At 31.9% G+C, this 18023-nt stretch overlaps 1 protein-coding gene across 1 annotated transcript in view; it reads right to left on the bottom strand.

The window, feature by feature from the left end:
• LOC132742676 (uncharacterized) overlaps positions 1-18023 on the bottom strand; it is a 78428-nt gene that overhangs the window by 38809 nt on the left and 21596 nt on the right. Inside the window, exons 6-17 of the mRNA XM_060731141.1 lie at positions 15210-15276; positions 14717-14746; positions 14399-14449; positions 14079-14173; positions 12375-12484; positions 10948-11069; positions 8830-8996; positions 8314-8457; positions 5735-5891; positions 5076-5278; positions 764-956; positions 283-489 (exon numbers count right to left, since the gene is read on the bottom strand). Of these exons, the coding sequence (XP_060587124.1) occupies positions 283-489; positions 764-956; positions 5076-5278; positions 5735-5891; positions 8314-8457; positions 8830-8996; positions 10948-11069; positions 12375-12484; positions 14079-14173; positions 14399-14449; positions 14717-14746; positions 15210-15276 (1546 nt within the window). The remainder of the gene's footprint in view (positions 1-282; positions 490-763; positions 957-5075; positions 5279-5734; positions 5892-8313; positions 8458-8829; positions 8997-10947; positions 11070-12374; positions 12485-14078; positions 14174-14398; positions 14450-14716; positions 14747-15209; positions 15277-18023) is intronic.

Genomic DNA, 18023 nt, shown 5'->3' with positions numbered 1-18023 from the left:
ATATTTGATAAATATTCTCCTAAGATTACTGAAAATTGTTTGTGAAATGTATGATTATATTGATTTTACTAACATCAACACATCTTTTCAGAAGAACGAGAAATTCCCTTTCATTTTCTACAAAGTATTTATTAGTTTGACAACAGATTTGTTTGCGATCAAGAAAATCAATATCACGAACTTTCAATGGGTCCATTGTAAAGCTATGAAGATCATCAGGAGAAGAAAGTTTATTCAGTAAAAAATGTTGCATGCAGTTAAATTAAGGAAAACGACGTTTACCTGTCGGACATACAATATAAAAGTCTATAAACTCAATCTCGATGCCATGATGATTTTTAGCCCGAATTTCATATTTTTCTTCAACATTGTCAAACGGAATATTCAAAATAGACATTGACGTGAGTATCATTTCTGGAAGTCTGCATATCTCTTTCCTTCCTTTGCTCCAATTTACGCTCGGACCGATGAATAAACAAGCTGGAATATCTTGAACACCAATTCAAATAATTAGTTTAATGTATACTAAACAACGAAGAATAATAATTGTCACAGTAGGTACTAAAGTAAATTATGAAAAAGATAAATTGCATATCTTTAAAAATAAAGTAAAAAATCATAGGTTCCAGCCAATAAATGAAACTTTGCTTGAAGTTTGTCTAAATGATAATCCTATTTTATAACAGTTGAGCTACATAATTATACTTGTTAATGTTTATTGTGTCGAAGATCCTCACTTCAATTTGATTATAAGGTAACCTACCTTCTTTACTAACAACTGCACGAAATTTACTTGCTTTGTATTTATGTAAACATGGATGAAATGTCATTATTAAAAACGTCTCTTTTGTTTCAATAATAAATACTCTTTCATTAAATTTTTTATTTATTTCAGTCCCATTAAAATAACTTCCTAGAATGAGTTTGTCGACACAGCTGTCATCATCATTTTGCACCTGAAGTGAAAAGAAAATGATTATTGACCGTGACTCTATATTCATTACATCTCTTATTAATTTATATTTAATCTACATTTTTTTTACACTTTTAAAATCGTATTTTTTGTTCAAACCTTGTTTGCACTTATGGCGTCCGCTCGGTTAGAAATATCATCGGTCCTGTTATTCTGGTGTCGCCAATTGAAATTTCATCGCGATAATTAGCTCCATGGTCCTTTTTCTTGAACCATTGATTCATCGTTTACTTGAACCGACCGCCAAGGTGTGACCAGAAAGGTGTCAAAACAGTTTTTAAACAAAAACTTCCTTTTGAAATTTTAACACAAATACTTAAAATATCTTTTTTTAGAACAAAAAGTGTTGCAGGTGTTCGTTTTATGATTCTTACGTTATCTTCTTCAAGGACAACTATAACAACACAATTACAGATTGAAAATAAAGTGCACATATTTTGGAAATTATGACACGTCTTCGAAAAAAGAAATGAAATTCATGGTTTCACTTAATGAGCAGCCCATATAAAATGTGGTAAGATTTAATATAATCAGGTCAAAGAAATAAAACAGTAAACTTACGAGCAAACGTCTAGAATTTTATTTTCTTACACTCAAACGAATTAACAACGTTTTGTGCATTCTACAGATTAAGATTTAAGGCTGATTCTGAATCATTATTTTAACTTCGTTACATATAGTCTGTGGTAATTGCATAGCGATTACAACTACAAAATGACAATCCTTCCGATAATTTACATAAAAGATCGCACGTCGCAAGTTGTTCGGCTCGTGATTGGCTAATTCGCATAGCCATATCCTCTTAGCGATACATTTAGAACTTTAGCCTATCGTTGATATTCAAACACGAAATTCATGACGGACAAAAGCAAATGATGTTAAGAAAATGAACTGAATAAGCTTGGAAGCGAATAATCACAAACGTAACTGTGGCATATGAATACACGTACATGCCAATCATAACCAATATAATTTTAATGCAGACAGTTTGAGCTTTTCGTTTTGTCTGTCGTGTCTTCTAGAATGTTTTCATGTTTAAAAGAAAACATTAGGGTATAATAATGCGTATTAAACATAAACTGTAATGTATACATTTTGAAGGCTTAATAAAATATTGTTATTTATTCACTTTAAATTACTTTTACTATTTAAAGCCATTCTATATTATTTGAGAAGGTTAGTCATTACAACTGTTACAGATTGCTTTAGATTCAAGTAAAAGATTAGCTGTCACACACTGTATTCTGCTGTTTTTTGTTTAAGATAAGCAGTGCGCCTATCGGGCTGATAAGAATATTATCTCTGTAACAGTCACACAATGTGCACACTTCTGAAACGGGGAGATATTTCTTTGTTAGAAACGAAAAATGTTTAAAATTCACAAGCACCGGCTTCAGTGGTTTTCGTGCTTGACACTCTAAGGAAGGATTTGATAAATATATATACACAGACATTAGGCAAATGGAATGTTAGTGTGCCAAACAGCCTGTCTTGTGTTTGCTGTTGTAAGTATAAAAAGGTAAGTTAGTCATGTTAATGTTTGTGAAAATGAATAACATGTTGAAGAGATAATTGCAAAAGAATACAAAAAACATCAGGTCTTGGTTTTGTAAAGAAAAAGAAAAATCTGATACATATACATCACCATACATCTGACATGTTTGGCATTTCATAACTGGTTCCTACTGACATAACTATAAAGGTGTAATTTAGTTTGGTTAAACAATTATTTAGTGATCATGGCTTTAAGTCCACATATATTCTTGTATTTTCAACATGCAAAGTAAGTCAACTGTAGAGCAATTACAGCAACAGTTTGTTTTTTGTTTTTTTAAAAGGAAACATTATCGTAAATATTCACAATCAATTAACCTCTCTAGAGCAATATTATTCAGCAGAACTTCGCTCTGCACAGCTTGCATTGTATTTACTGTACGGCGAAAATTCATATAGCGGTTCAAGTTTATCGTCAATAATCTTTAATGCATTATTTAGTTTATTAAGATATAATTTTGTAATTATATTTTTTCAGACCGACATCCCTTTCGCAGTTAAGGTGATACGGTCAAAATAACCAAAGAGCATTTCGTTGGCCGTCGGAAATATTCCTAATCAAAGGGCCATTAGTACCAAAGTGCTCTCCTAGTGACAGTTTGTGTGGGAGAAGTGAAAGGTAGATTTCATTACAAGAATTTGAACAAAGTTTGTCAATATATCATTTTTCATGCATTTTTTAAAATATATTTTATACGTGGTCCTAATTACATAGCTGTTCACAAAAACAAGACACTAAGTCAATATATAGGTCATTTGATTTTCAGTTATACGACTGAAATTGTGCAACTGGTCAAAATGGTATAGCTTTATATTAAAAAAAACAAAAGATCTAGGTTAGCTAAGTTCAATACTACATCTGAAATTGTGCAAATGTCAATAATTCATGGATGTACATCAAAGGACAAGAAAGAAGGTCACTTTGCTAAAAAATGCAGGTCAGCTGATATCAAAGTTCAAGTTACATCCAAATCTGTACAAATGATCTTAATTTTAAAGATGTACATCACAGGACAAAAAAGGAGGTCATATTATCAAGATCAGCTAATATCACAGTTTAGTTTGTCATCTAAAGCTGTGTACGTGGTACTAATTACAAAGCTGTACATCATTTTAACATTTAAAACTGTGCACATGATCAGACTTTCATAGTTGTATAAAAACGGACAAAAGTTGGTCACTTCAGCTAATATTATAATTCATTTCTACATCTCAAACTGTCCACTTGGTTCAACATATTTCATGGATGTACACCAACGTACAAGAAAATGGGTCACTGGATTCCCTTGAGCAGGGTTAAACTTTGAGCAAAGGGTTTTCTTCATACAATCTTGATAAGGTATACCAGGCAATGTTTCATTCCGAATATCTAAGTTCAAGCTCTTTTCTTTTAAGATTTTTGTTTCATTTAATGTGTTAACTAAATATACATAATGAAAATCAATAACCCCGGGTTTTAAATTTTAAACCCAGAAGTATTAAGTCAACAATCTTGGTAGAGTCCACTAAACTATGTTTTGTTCCATCATATACAATATCTAGCCTTTGTCAGTTCAGAGAAGATTACTTTTGTTTTTACTTCATACACATAAGGAAAACATATGACTCTACGGGTTGTGGCCAATTTTGGAAAAATAGGGCAAAATTTGAACAACTTTATTAATGGATTTACAGATGATACAATATACCAAATATCAAAGCTCTAAGCCGTGTACCGTCAGACAAAATGACGTTTTAAGTGTTAACTATATGTGTATTGTTTGAAAATCAATGACCCATTTTGGCCGTGCTAATTTCTATCCCAAGTCTACGATTTGAAATTCTTGGTAGGGATCCACTATACAATGTTTAATGTTAAATATCTAACCTCTATCCGTTGTCATTCATGAGAAGACTGTTTAGGTTTTTACTATATACATATAAGGAACACCTATGACCACCGGATAGGGCAAATTTTGACACTAGGAAAACAAGTTTAACGACTTTGGTAAATGACCTTAAGCTGATATCATATACAAAATATCAAAGCTCATGGCATGATGATTTCAAACAAAAGAATGTTTTATAATTTGCATTTTTGAAACTCTTTTCTGGTCCAGTGACCTACTTGTTCAACAGACCGGAACCCTTCGGACAACTCTGAACTGGGACTACCCAATAATCATGTCTGTAACGGTTTGCTTTTGTGCAGTCATAGGTTTCAGAGGAGATGTTGTTTAAAGTAATTGGTGACGACGCACGATGGACGTTGGGGGATAACACTATCACATCAGGAACACGTTGTGGTCAGGTGAGATTAACATTACAAATTTCTTATTAAAGGTCGCATACATGTTTTTACAGTACTAATAATTGTTTGCGAAGCCTTAAGCCTTCTAGCAGATAATTGTTATAGTTTATCACACTTCGGAACATATGTGTCACAAATAGTTTTGACTAGATTAACATTTGTTAAATTTCAACTGTTGTCAAGACTTGACAGAATTTGTTAAATCAATTTTCTTACGTATGAGAACCATCTAAATGTATACATAGTATCAAGTCTTACCATTTTGTTCAACTTCATCTCTGTGAAGATTAATCTCACATAATGCTGGCGATTAAAATCTATTATCCACGAATAAGAGTAGCCACTTTCTGTTTGAAAAGGATATCCTAAAGACATTATTAATGAAGCCTTTTGAACATATAGTGCGTTTGTTATTATCGTTGCATTGTCCTCTATAAAACTTGGAAACAGTTCTACAGCACCTGAATAAAACATAGGTTATTCCATATTAGGTTACTTTTTTGTTCTTGTTTTTTCTTTATTATCTTCAAAGTCACAAAATGTAAAAAATATTTGATATTTAAAAGAAAATTTCTTTATCCTTGCAATTGTACTCTGAAAGTTTGAATGTAAAAGCTTTATGTCAATTAAAAGGGTGTCCGTAGGACTTGAAAGAAAACAATATCGTAATATATAAATAAATAAGTCAAACGAAGTCCAAAAAGAGTATTGTATACAGTACCGATCTCATTTTAGGTTGACATCATGTCAGATCTAGTGCGTGTATTTGAGAAAAAGCTTCAAGGTGACTCTTTGCGCTAAGTCTGCAATAACATGATGGGGTTGATTCAATCAAAAGGTATTATCACTGGACAATTATCTTTGGATTGAACATGCGGAAACATAAAGAATTAAGATATAAAAAAGAATATGTATACCTGAAAGTTTACATCCATGAATTTCAAACCGAAGACATATTTTGTTCGCCGCGTCACCTTCAAGTAAAAGCAACTTGATATAACGAGCTGTAACTGGGGTTATAAGCAAAAAGGATCTATGCTCGTGATGCTTTGATTGGTCATAATCAGTTCCAAGCTATAAAATAAAGCATACAATGGAAACAATTATGCAAGCATAGACACATAAATACATTTTTCACTCAAGCACGTAAATAGATTTTCCATCATAAATCTTCGCTTTGACAAACTTCTTGAGGACAATTTTTTTTACCAAAAACTGCTGTTTTTTATACGAGGAATGTTCAAAATTGATGGCATCTAAACATGTCAAATTTGACTCTTAACATGTTTCATTATATTGTCTTTAATTTTGTTCTCTCAACGGATTTATCTGTAACAGATGTACACATTTTCATACACTAGTTCTGACGGCATTTTCTTCTATGAAGACAGGTGTAGAAATATACCTATACCATCCCTGTATTTCCAAAATGCCAAAAATACCTTAATTTAAGCAGCATGCATTAACATTGTAAATATATATTTTCGGTGGTTTATAGAAATATATCAGTGATATAAAACTGGTAATTCATTGTTTGAAACAGTGAAATTACAATTTTGATAATTTCACTGTTTTGAATTTAAGCCCCTTACGATGTTTCAGTGAAATACCAGCGTGCACAATACTGGGAACCAACTTTATGACGTGACGTCGTAAATGACGTCATGTTGTATTATTATTTGGCGCGCTTTTCATTCAGTATTAGGTTTAATGTCTTTTAAAACGTTTCCTTGCATATAATAAAAAGAAAATTTGTTTAGTTTAGGGTAAGATCGAAATACATTTCACCTTGTGAACACCAAAAGTTCATATTTCACTCGTGGCTGCGCCACTCGTGAAATATACCTTTTGGTGCTCACTCGGTGAAATATATTCCGATCTTACTCTGAACTAAACAAATATCCTCTATATGTACGGTTGTTTTTTTTAAACTGGAAATAAAATCATTAAATTAACTTTGATAAGAAAATCTTTTTTTCTGTTGGACGTTGATTTTATCTGTATTACCCCGACCACAATGTCCTAGTAAAAACAGAGGATGGGGAGCATAACAACATTGTTTGCTTTTTAAAATCTTGCACTTTAAACGCTTTATACGATTGTCAGTTGCCTTGCAGCAATTTGGTACAGGTCAAACGTTTTTCGAAATCATTTGTTTTTGTTTTCAAAGAATCATTTTATTTTGTCTTGTAAAATTTCGAATTAATTGGTTTTCTTTTTGGAACTACGACCTGATTGACAGGACCAAGCGTCTTAAAGACACTTGTATACATTACGTTCTAAATATTGATGACTTATTTGCAATACATGGTCCTTTGCAAAGCCAGACTTGACACAGCCAAAATCATTTATTGATTATTTTTGTTTTTGCTCACATGTTTGTAAAAAGTGTTGGCATTTATAATAGACCATGCATTTGAATTGGAAAAATGTCTTGGCAACACTTCAGCACATACTACGCGAGTCATTTTCCGGTCGTCTTTCAGTTAATTCATCTGTAAATGATCTTTCTTATTTGTAAAAACTAATAAGGTTTGAGAATGGCTTAATGATGTACTTCTAATGAGATTCCAGCAATAATATTTGCATTGGTATATATATCATATATCTCATATTGGTATATATTATTTCTTTCACTTATGCAAACATCTTGACAAACGTTGTTTTTTGGGGACCGACAGTCATAGGGTGTATTTTCTGTCGAAGTAAACCAACATTTGAATTAATTAAACCAACGAATAACAGATGAAAAGGGCATTTCCTGTTGTCCATAAAACATGTGTTTACACTCTATGCCAAAACTTTTTGAATTAAGACCTTTTTTTGATGGCATACTTTAGTATTTTAAGAACCATTTTTGTATCACTTTTTACGAGTAGTCAATGTATACCGAGCTTTAAAACACAGCTAAAGTAAACATGAACTCAATGTATGCCTAACATGTTTATTTAACTAATAACCTTAATTTCCTAGTTGTTTTATTTGTTTTAGCAATATAACAGTAAACGTTTCAGAGACATTCATATCCGAACATTCATCGTAGACAGGTTAGAGGTATCGTAAATTAATTTTGGTAATCCTAAATCACTTGCCTTAATCCGTTACTTAGTCTTTAATTATTAAGTTTCTTGTGTTGTATGAGCTTTACGCCAATATATTTTAAAAAAGAACAAAAAGTGTCTATTTAAATTAAATATAGGGAACATATCACCTGTAATATGGAACGAAATGATATGTCAAATATTCTTAATATATAAACGGCTAAAATAAATGTGTAAACTAATTTTGAAAAAAAAAAATTTCATCCTAAACACTTTACAAAAAATCTATATGCTGACTGTAGCTGCATATAAAGTCATTATAGTTGATTTAATAACATACATAAAGAGGTAAAAGAGATAAAAGAGGTTAGATTGTTTTCCAAATTTCCATCTCCCGGGCAATTAACTAAGTTTGACAAAAATGTGAAATATCTCAAGTTTGGTTTATACATTACCAATTTGGGATAAATGTCTAAATTATTTCTATAGTTCCCATACAGTAGAGTGAATGAGTTCCAGCTTCCTGTCGAATTATCGTGTGTTTCATTTGAAGCATATATAGTAACTCCTTCAATTCTTGTTCTGGATTTCAAATCGACCTAAAAATCATCAAAACACTTCACATTATATGTTAATGCAAATAAATTTACACTTGACAAAGAAAGTTTGAAAATGGCTGAGGTTACCGTTTAACTAAAAAAACTATTAAACAAAACGTGCAAGATATGTTTGGAACTTGATGACAAACAGCGAAATATTGTAGCTTTAATCTTTTTTTTTGGTAATAAAGTACTGTACGTTTCAACAAATACAATCTACAACAACTTTTTGATATTAGCAATTATAAAATATTTACATGAGTCTAGCGTTTGACTTTTTAAAATATGTTTGTAAAAAAGTGACAGCATATATATAATTTAAAAAGCAAAACCCTCATTGTTAGCGATATAATGGAATTTAGATTTTCAAACCATAATCCAGGGAATTTGGTCCTGCCTTCTGTTAGTGCACCAACTAGTTGAGGAAGGTCTTGCCTCGAACGGTTCATGATGTTCTAACCATGATGAGGCAAATATTTGATTTCTTTGAATACTCCAATCACTCATTCCAAGGTCTTCATTACACAAAACTCCATCCACTGTAAAAAAAAGTGTAACACTAATTTGTTATTTATCATATCTACCTTTAAGTGCGAATGTATACATCTCTTATAACTATAAAATACGTTTAGTTTCAATACTTATTACATTTAACAACTTGGATTTATCATATTATGCGAGCCACTGACAAGATCAATAAAGTAGGAACTGAATCTAAAAGAACGTTATATTCTGTAATTTAAAATAAAATACCAAACAGGAAACAATTTCAAAGGTTTTTTCATTTAAGCGCATATAGTGAAACGACAGCATAAACGCTCTATTTCTGATAAAAGCATGTAGCGTTTCGTTACACTGATATTAAACTCAATCAAAAATGCTTGCCGAATATTTGATTATTTTTTCAGCAAATACACAACTGAGCAAAAATTTCTGTAAGGGAATTGAATATTGTTTACTCGGGAGTCTACACATTTGCTTCGAGCTTTGTACGTGAGGATAGCTTATAGAAAACCCGACAAAAATGACATAGCGGAAACCATAGATGCCCCTTTTTGAGTTCATTTGTCGTACATCTTGTTATTGTCTAGTAATAATTTTTTTATTCTGGTTTGGTTAGAGTTGGCATTTAACGGATTGAAATAGTCAAATCTAGACAATTATTGTTTGTTTTTGATGGATTTACTACACACTCGCCGTGGTATAGTTTGTGTGATAAAACTAAATCGATAACATATCAAGACAATATGATTGTTTCGTTAACAACAAGCATATTCTAAATGAGCTTTGAGTAAAATAAGCATTTGATACTGAAAGAGATTAAGTTTCAACAACTCCGTAAAGAATGGCAGTCGACTTGGTGCAATTGTATTGTGAAAGAGAATCAAAGTGATTAAACTGATGATAGTACATCAGTATTTGAAAAAAATATGCAAACTAGCGGAGTATAAACGCTATATTATTTCTATTTCATCGTCTATGCGTCTTACTGTCAGTGGGTGTTTTATAGAAGTGGCTACTAAAAAAAACCTGTGAGCTATGCATACATGCACAACCGTTTATGAGCACTTCAAGTCATGGTAAAGCAAACAAAATGTTAATGTTACACATTCCACGGGTGTAATTAAATAGATCATAATTACAATGAAATTTTCAAATTCACACTTTAAAACATGATATCCAGAGTGTAAAATAAAAGGAATCCTCACATGTTGTTTTGAGAAGGGATAACTAAATAATGAAACTACTAGGTACGCATACATGGTCATTTACAAACACTACAAGTCATGAAAAATCATATATGAAGTATGATACATAATAAGGATTTAATTAAATAAAGTATAATTGCAATGAAATTTTCAAAATTAACTATTAATAACATGATATTCAGAGTGTAAATTAAATGACTCATCTCCTGGTTTTGGAGAGGTGATAACTAAAAAGACTTTAAGCTATGCATACAGGTATAGCCTATCACGAAGGCTTCAAAGATCTTAATGCATAAGGATTAATTGCAACAAATTCTCAAAATGTAGTGTAAAATTAGAAGAAAAACATCTCATTTCATAGAAAAAAGGGCTGATACGCTGAAATGCTTGTTTTTATATAATTATAAAGTGTTGGAATTTGGTGACCTGTTATAATTTCCCCCAAAAGGTTTTGATTGGCGTTAGACCATATTTTGTTTCTGATACATTTTGACAAACAGTTCAGCTATAGTGATTTGTCAATGTGTTTGGAAGTCAAAATTCCGTATTGTTTATATTTTGCTACATTTATAACGAACAATTTAAGGTCAATAGTACTTTCTTCATGTGTTAATTATCTACATCCAACATGTTATAAATCCGTTATTCATTTATTACTTAACACATGTCTATTCTTTCTTAAGGTGGACAATGTATTCATTTTAGAGGATAAATTTGCCCTTGTATTAGGAACTATAATATCCAATGCATGTCCATCATAATTTAATAAAGAACATCTTACTGGATTCCAAATCCTTTGTATAGATCTTAAATGATAGGTGATCCATCAGTTGTGATTTCGATTCCATCGATGCAAAAGTAAGGTAATGGAAATCAAAGGCTATGTAACGGCCACGAATATGCCTGAAATAGAAGAATATCAATTTTCCTAAATGGTGTATTGTTTTAAGTGGTCAGGTATATAGGCGATAACAACTTAATGTGTAACTAGTCCACAAATTGAAAACTCTTTTCTTAAATGTTGAAGAAAATCTAAAAATGAAATAAATGAATAAAAAAAACAATCTGTTTAGATAGCCTTTTTGGGTGACCCATTAATACTCCACCTTTTATGTGATAACTGTGTTTTCGGAGACTATTGAAATTGCATATTAACGGAGACTATTGAAATTGCATATTAACTGATAGTGTTTCACACGGACCTTCGGGAATTATTGCAAATTGCTTATTGTAAGTGCCGATATTACAAAATGTAGCATTTCAACAATATCGTCACTGTATCTTAATGACGTCATTCTGAACATTGATTTCTTATTATGAAATGAGGTTGATATCTTAAAAAGTATGTTTATGTTTAAAATCGCTCTTTTATGTCTTTATTTCATTCTGTATTTCTTTTAAGGGAGAGGTCGGAAAAATGACGCCTAATATATAGATGAATCTAGTTATACTAAGAAAGTCTTATTTAGCCGTTTACCTGCTAAAACCGAATAAAGACTATACTTTGGCACTAACATAAAGCCTGCAAGATGCAAACAATATTCTCTAAATCTTATCAATAGATAACAAAACATATTTAACCTTTCTAACGAAAGTAAAATCCCTATTTATTTTTAATTATTAATCTGCCTTACGTCTTATCTATGATATGCAGGCTTCATGACCTTTGATCCCCTATCAAATTCAATTTTATTTAGTTCCGCCCATAGTTTTTTCGCTAAGAGCACATCTTTTTTTCTTGAGTTTAAGCCGCTTTTCATGGAATGTACCAGTTCATTTTAAATGATGAATTATGCTTAAGCCGGTGCTAGGGTGCGTGGTAGGTAGTTTGCACTTGACAGTACCGTCCATGAACAGGCTCAATCAAATCAAGACTGTAACACCTTCAATGTTGCCGTGTTTGGCTTTCTTTATGGTTTCTTAGTGTCTCTATTTTGATTAAAGCATTAGTAGAGATACTCGATGCATGTTTGTTTTTCACTTCTAATCCCGTGGTACAAAGAAACTTTTAACACACACTTGGTCAATATATTCAATATTCAGTTTATATCGATAATAGGCGAGAAACAAATTTCTACCGTTTCGGCTTTATGGTGAACTACCGGTCGACTTGTTGCGCTAAATTTAAACTCGTAACTGTTTAAGTTTGTTTGTACCCGCGGATTAGCTGTGAAAGAGAAAAAAATCCTCAGTAGGTCTTTACAGCACCTTACGACCAAGCGATCATTGTCATTCTTGTTTGTACGAATGCACTTCAGTGCTTCGTCATAAAGAAATCCAGCATTCATCTGACTATACCAGCATTGCTTTAACGAGTTCTGTATAAGAAACGAGAAAATAAAAATATAGAATATGAAACAAAATTAAATGTTCTTATTTGTGTACAATTATGTGCACTTGTGATCATAAAATACATGTTTTTCTCATGTAATTTAATCTGTATGGATAAAATGGTAAAGACACACATAAACCTAAGTTAACGTCATATTTCTCAGGTGATAAGCATCGCACATGTTTATCTTCCACATTTTGGATATAGCATGCGCATTAAACGTGTCTTGTACATAATAAGTGATGAAATCGTTTGACTCGAGAATATGAGAATAAATACGCACAGCAAAACATGTTTATCGTATACTACTGTAAAACGGAATAGGAAAAGAAATGTTGGCCCTTAAAATTAATGTGCATTGATCCATGATAAAAGGTATGCAATTATAATAATTACGTTTATAGTATTTGTTTTGAGGTAGGCATAACAATAAACTGTGACTATGGGTGTGGTTGGCAAGTATGAGATAAATGATCGGATATAATACATATATTTTAATTAGTAGATAATGAATATTTTTCTAGAAAAAATAACATATACATGTGAATGTTCATGCTGAGATACTTAGAAATTCATCAACATTTTTTCAAGTCTTGTTTTTTATAAGAATATCCAAATGATAGAGTTCGATTGATATTTTCAAAAATAAGAATACTTGAGGAAACTTTTCCTATGGAAGATCACTTTGACGTTTTTCCGGCTTAGACCGATATAAAAAATAAGTTATGAATATACTGTTATAGAATGTCTCGGAGAAACACATATAAAATGAGACGACTTGAGCCAAAAATAAATACAGGAATGTCTCTGAAAGTTACATGTGACCATAACAGTTTTTTCTATCAAATCAATCAAGTTAAACACAACCTTAGAAAATATGAAACTTTAAAATGTCTTAAAATTTAAAACTGATCATATAAGGCAAGGTGGTAATATATCCTTGTTTTCATTTTCAAGTTATACTCAAGAAGTCAATGTCATTTTTCAATTTTGATATATCATATATTACGAGTTTCAACATCAAACATACATTTTTACAAAAGAATACACGTTTTTAGCAGTACACACGTACAGAGAAATTTTTGTCCAAGTGTTTGGTTGGACCGTGCACAAATCTGAAAATAACGTTATTAACATATACCTGATTATCGTAATTCTATTAGCAGACATAGCCCTAATATGAGTCGATTGTCTTTTAACAATGGTTTTGTAACAAATAGAAATTAACAATGATATGGAGGGGCTTCCGTGGCCGATTGGTAAAGACCGTTGACTTAAAATCAATTTTCCCTCACCGCGTTTGGTTCAAATCCCAACATGGACTTTGGATTGTTTTTAATGAGGAAGCCATCCGGCAAGATTACGGAACGTCAGTGGTTCTTCCAAGGTGCCCGTTCGTGCCTGAAATAATTCCAGGAAGGGCACAAGAAAATCTAGAAAGCCATACCTCTACTGTGTTGGTGCGACGTAAATCCCAGCCCCCCCCCCCCCAAAAAAAAAAAAAAAAAAAAAAAAGTTTGATATAAAGTGCACGTGCTATAAAATTATTGCTGTAAACAATTAAAGAAACAGAAACTCACCTCGAGTTCCTCATTGAAAGTCATTTCAACTTTGGACACATGCATAGAACGCCGCAAATCAATTTGATACCATTTCCGGTAAGTAGTCGTTAAATCTTCATTTAATTTATCAAAAAATAATGACATCACAATTGTGCATTAACAAAACAGAATATTTTAATTGTTATAGCAATGAATTAGCTGTAGCTTAATTAACACTAGCTATTTAAATAGTTTGATGCTGAACTTTGACTTATATCTAACGCTGGACTATTTTGTTTAACTAGTATGGTATATAACTAGACTTGAAAAAATAATTAACTGATTTGATAAAAGCATACCGTCATGTTTCGATTTAGTTTCCAAGTGCAAGTTGAAGCCCGAAATCAACACTATGAAATAGGAAATATAAATTACTCACACATTCATAAGAAAAATTATATAGGTGGCTGTTAAAATCCTTTCGAAAGTAAGATTTTGAGTTTGAAGATATACATATATTATATATCTACTTAATAACTGAAACAAAACATATAACTGTAGTCAATAAAATAAAGTTACATGTGACATGTACAATCATTTCACATCAACATCATAATAGTAAATTTTATTCCTTTCTTCTACTTCTAATGAAAGATAGCAAGCAATTAAATACATACGCGCCTCCCTTCCAACTGTATTATCAGCAACTAAAATATACAAATGTTCATGTAGCATAAAGTTTATAATATGATACCAATCAAAGTATATAAAACAAGAGCGGCTATGACGTGATGGTGAGTACATTCAAAATATCCATTGTCTCGACAGTACGTTAACATAAGATACATAAACAGTTGTGCTTTTATATCACGTTTTTGTTTTATATGTTAAATTAACTGTGAATACTAGTATTGCATGACAATATACACATGCTATCCAAACCTGATAATTTCTTTTATTTTTTTTTGTTTTTTTTTATTTCATTGAATGTGAAGTAAGAAACAGATGAGAAAATTACATTTTAAATGTGTTAGTATTACTTCCTCATTAGACAACAACATTAAGCCTAACAAAATGAGTAAGTATTCTATATATTCACGTGTTAAGCTTTGAACGTTACATAGATAAACAGTTATGTAAAATTAAGAAAAATACGTGAAATGCTGTAACCTGAGCCAATGCTGCAGAATTTATTTTTCTGTCTAGAAGAAGTAGACATAGGACACTGAGTTCCTTTCTGAAAGACAAATATTTATACACTGTATATCGATCTTTCATAATATTGTTTTATAAATGACTAATTTCAATATGAGCCAATCAATGGGCATGATCTGTAGTGCGGGTAACTAATACCTGCACTCCAGTTAACGCACTGTGCATGCATATGTATACAATTTACGAGGGGTGCGCAATAAGTTTTGTCCAGTAACGGATTGTTTTAAATTTCTGCACGAAATTCTCATGAAATTATACTTATCATACGCTTCAATGCATTATCTTTACATACATATCCGGTTTATCTTATTCTAATGTATTTTACTTGATATACATGCGATTTAAAACATTGCAGTCAGTCATACCCACTAACGAAAAAAATGGTTGGGAAACGATCTTTGCATTCCTCTGAAATCCGGAGTTATATCAAAGTGCGTCATCAACTTGGAATTGAACCGATAACAATTTACAATGAAATTTGTCAAGTTTATGGAGATAGTGAAGTTTCCTATAGACTTGTTAGAAACTGGATTGCTAAGTTTAAAACTGGTGTTGAGTCTAGCAAAGACGCGGTAAGATCTGGAAGAAAACCAACTGCGGTGACCCCTAAAAACATTAGAAATGTCAGTCAAATTTTAGAAACGGATGCTAGGCACACTTCTCGTGACATAGCTAAGATGGTTGGGATATCAGAAGGGTCAGTGCGCACAATTCTAAAGAAGGAATTAGGAATGAGCCGCATCACCGCAAGATGGATACCTCATTTACTCACCAATGAACAAAAACAGGAACGTATCAGTTGTGCCAAGAAATTGTTAAAAATGTTCCAAGAATTTAACCGTCGGCGTTTGAATAATGTTATAACGGGTGACGAAACATGGGTACACTTTTTCGAGCCACATAGAAAGATAGACAATAAAATTTGGGCCACCAGAAACGCTCGAAGGCCAACAATTGCAAAAAGAACACTGAGTGTCAAGAAAGTTATGAAAGCAGTATTCTTCGACATCAATGACATTTTACTTCAAGTTTCAGTGCCAAGGGGGCAGTCTGTCACAGGAAGGTTCTACAAACAAAAAGTTTGAAAAAATTGAGAAAATCCTTACGTAAACGTCGCCCAGCTACTGGACTCAGGGGTATTTGTCTACTTCATGACAACGCGCCGGCACATACCCCAACGATTGTGAAGGATTTTTTGGCAAAAGAGAAAGTGAAAATCCTTCCTCACCCCCCGTATTCTCCTGACCTTGCCCCTGCCGACTGTTTTTTATTTCCAAGATTCAAAAGAAAGCTTTCAGGTCGGAAATATAGAAGCAGAAGTGTCGTAGGATCCGCTATTCATCAGTGCCTGCTACGCATCCCTAAAAAGGACTTCGAAAATTCATTTCGAATGTGGCTGAAAAGGTTAAAGTTGTGTGTTTCTCACAAAGGAGAATACTTTGAAGGAAATAAACAAAAATAAAGTGTCCTGGTACTGTATTTGTCTTTTTATTTATAATTGGACAAAATATATTGCCCACCCCTCGTAACTCTGACAATTTTCAACAGAAAGGTTCCCAAACTATGATACAAGTATATGTAGATACCGATATTGGAATTATCGAATATTTCGGATTCAAAATGGATGCTTTGTCAAATCGGAATTTTTCTCCGATAATGGTTGTTACGTTAATTTACTAACTACCACTCAGTTTTTTCTTTATATACTGTAATCTATAAAATGTATGAAAACATCGTATTGAACTGAAATGCTTTAAGTAACTTATTGAATACGCCTCAACATTCATAAACAATTGCCCGATGAACAAGCTTGCCGATGATTCCTGATCATATGATTTAGGCAATGACTGATAAACCATTATATTTACGAGCGTATTGTTCACTCTAATTTGTGTACTTTAAGTTAATGAGAAAGAAACTCATTCAAATTGACGATAAATTATTTTGTTTGGAATTTAGTTTTCGCCAGGCAAGCTGTCCTTTGTATGTGTATATCGGGTACGTCGCCGATCATGTATCTTTTTTCAGCGTATTATCTCAACTTAATCCAATAATATACATTATATTTTATGCATATTAACCTTTGTTATGATAATTTATCAACTACAATTAACAAAACTATATGACACAATATTAAGAAACATTATTATAAATACAAATCGATTACAATGTAAAGTTACAGATGTAAATAAATATCACGCAGCAACGTTTACATCTGATCACAGACCTGTGCACAGTTTACTTTGAAAAACAGTTGCTTATATTTACACATTTTTATTTGAAATTCAGAATCAAACTGCAAGACTTTATTTACTATTAAGAATACTTTTAAGTAGGATTTTTATAATCATAAGGATCATTATCGCCGTTAAGTCATTAACAACCCATAATTCGTTTGATGCTTTTGTTTATTTAATTGCAATTATTGATTGTGAAAATTTGTTAAAAATAAGATATGTATTTAACAAATCTGTGAAATAGTGTTTAATTACATTAAAATGAGACTTCAATGAACGTTCCATTGTTTGAAGTAACGGGCATCACTGGTCCGAAGTGGTGCGACCTGTGCTCAAGTAGACCGTTGATCTTTGTTCCTTGTTATTGTCACTTATTTTGAACCAAAGCAAAATTGTTCCTTACTCATCCTGTTTTTAATTAATTTGTCTGGTCAATACTTTATAATGTAATTATATTTCGATACAACAGGATAATTATCTATCGTAAATCTATAGATATGGGGTATTGGCATCACGCGCACCTGTTTATATG

The sequence above is a fragment of the Ruditapes philippinarum genome, unplaced genomic scaffold, assembly GCF_026571515.1.
Source record: "Ruditapes philippinarum isolate M1 unplaced genomic scaffold, ASM2657151v2 ctg866_1_1_1_1, whole genome shotgun sequence".
In the NCBI taxonomy this organism is placed as follows: domain Eukaryota; kingdom Metazoa; phylum Mollusca; class Bivalvia; order Venerida; family Veneridae; genus Ruditapes; species Ruditapes philippinarum.
The sequence above is the reverse complement of the archived record's forward strand: the minus strand, read 5'-3'. Positions and strand labels throughout refer to the sequence as shown.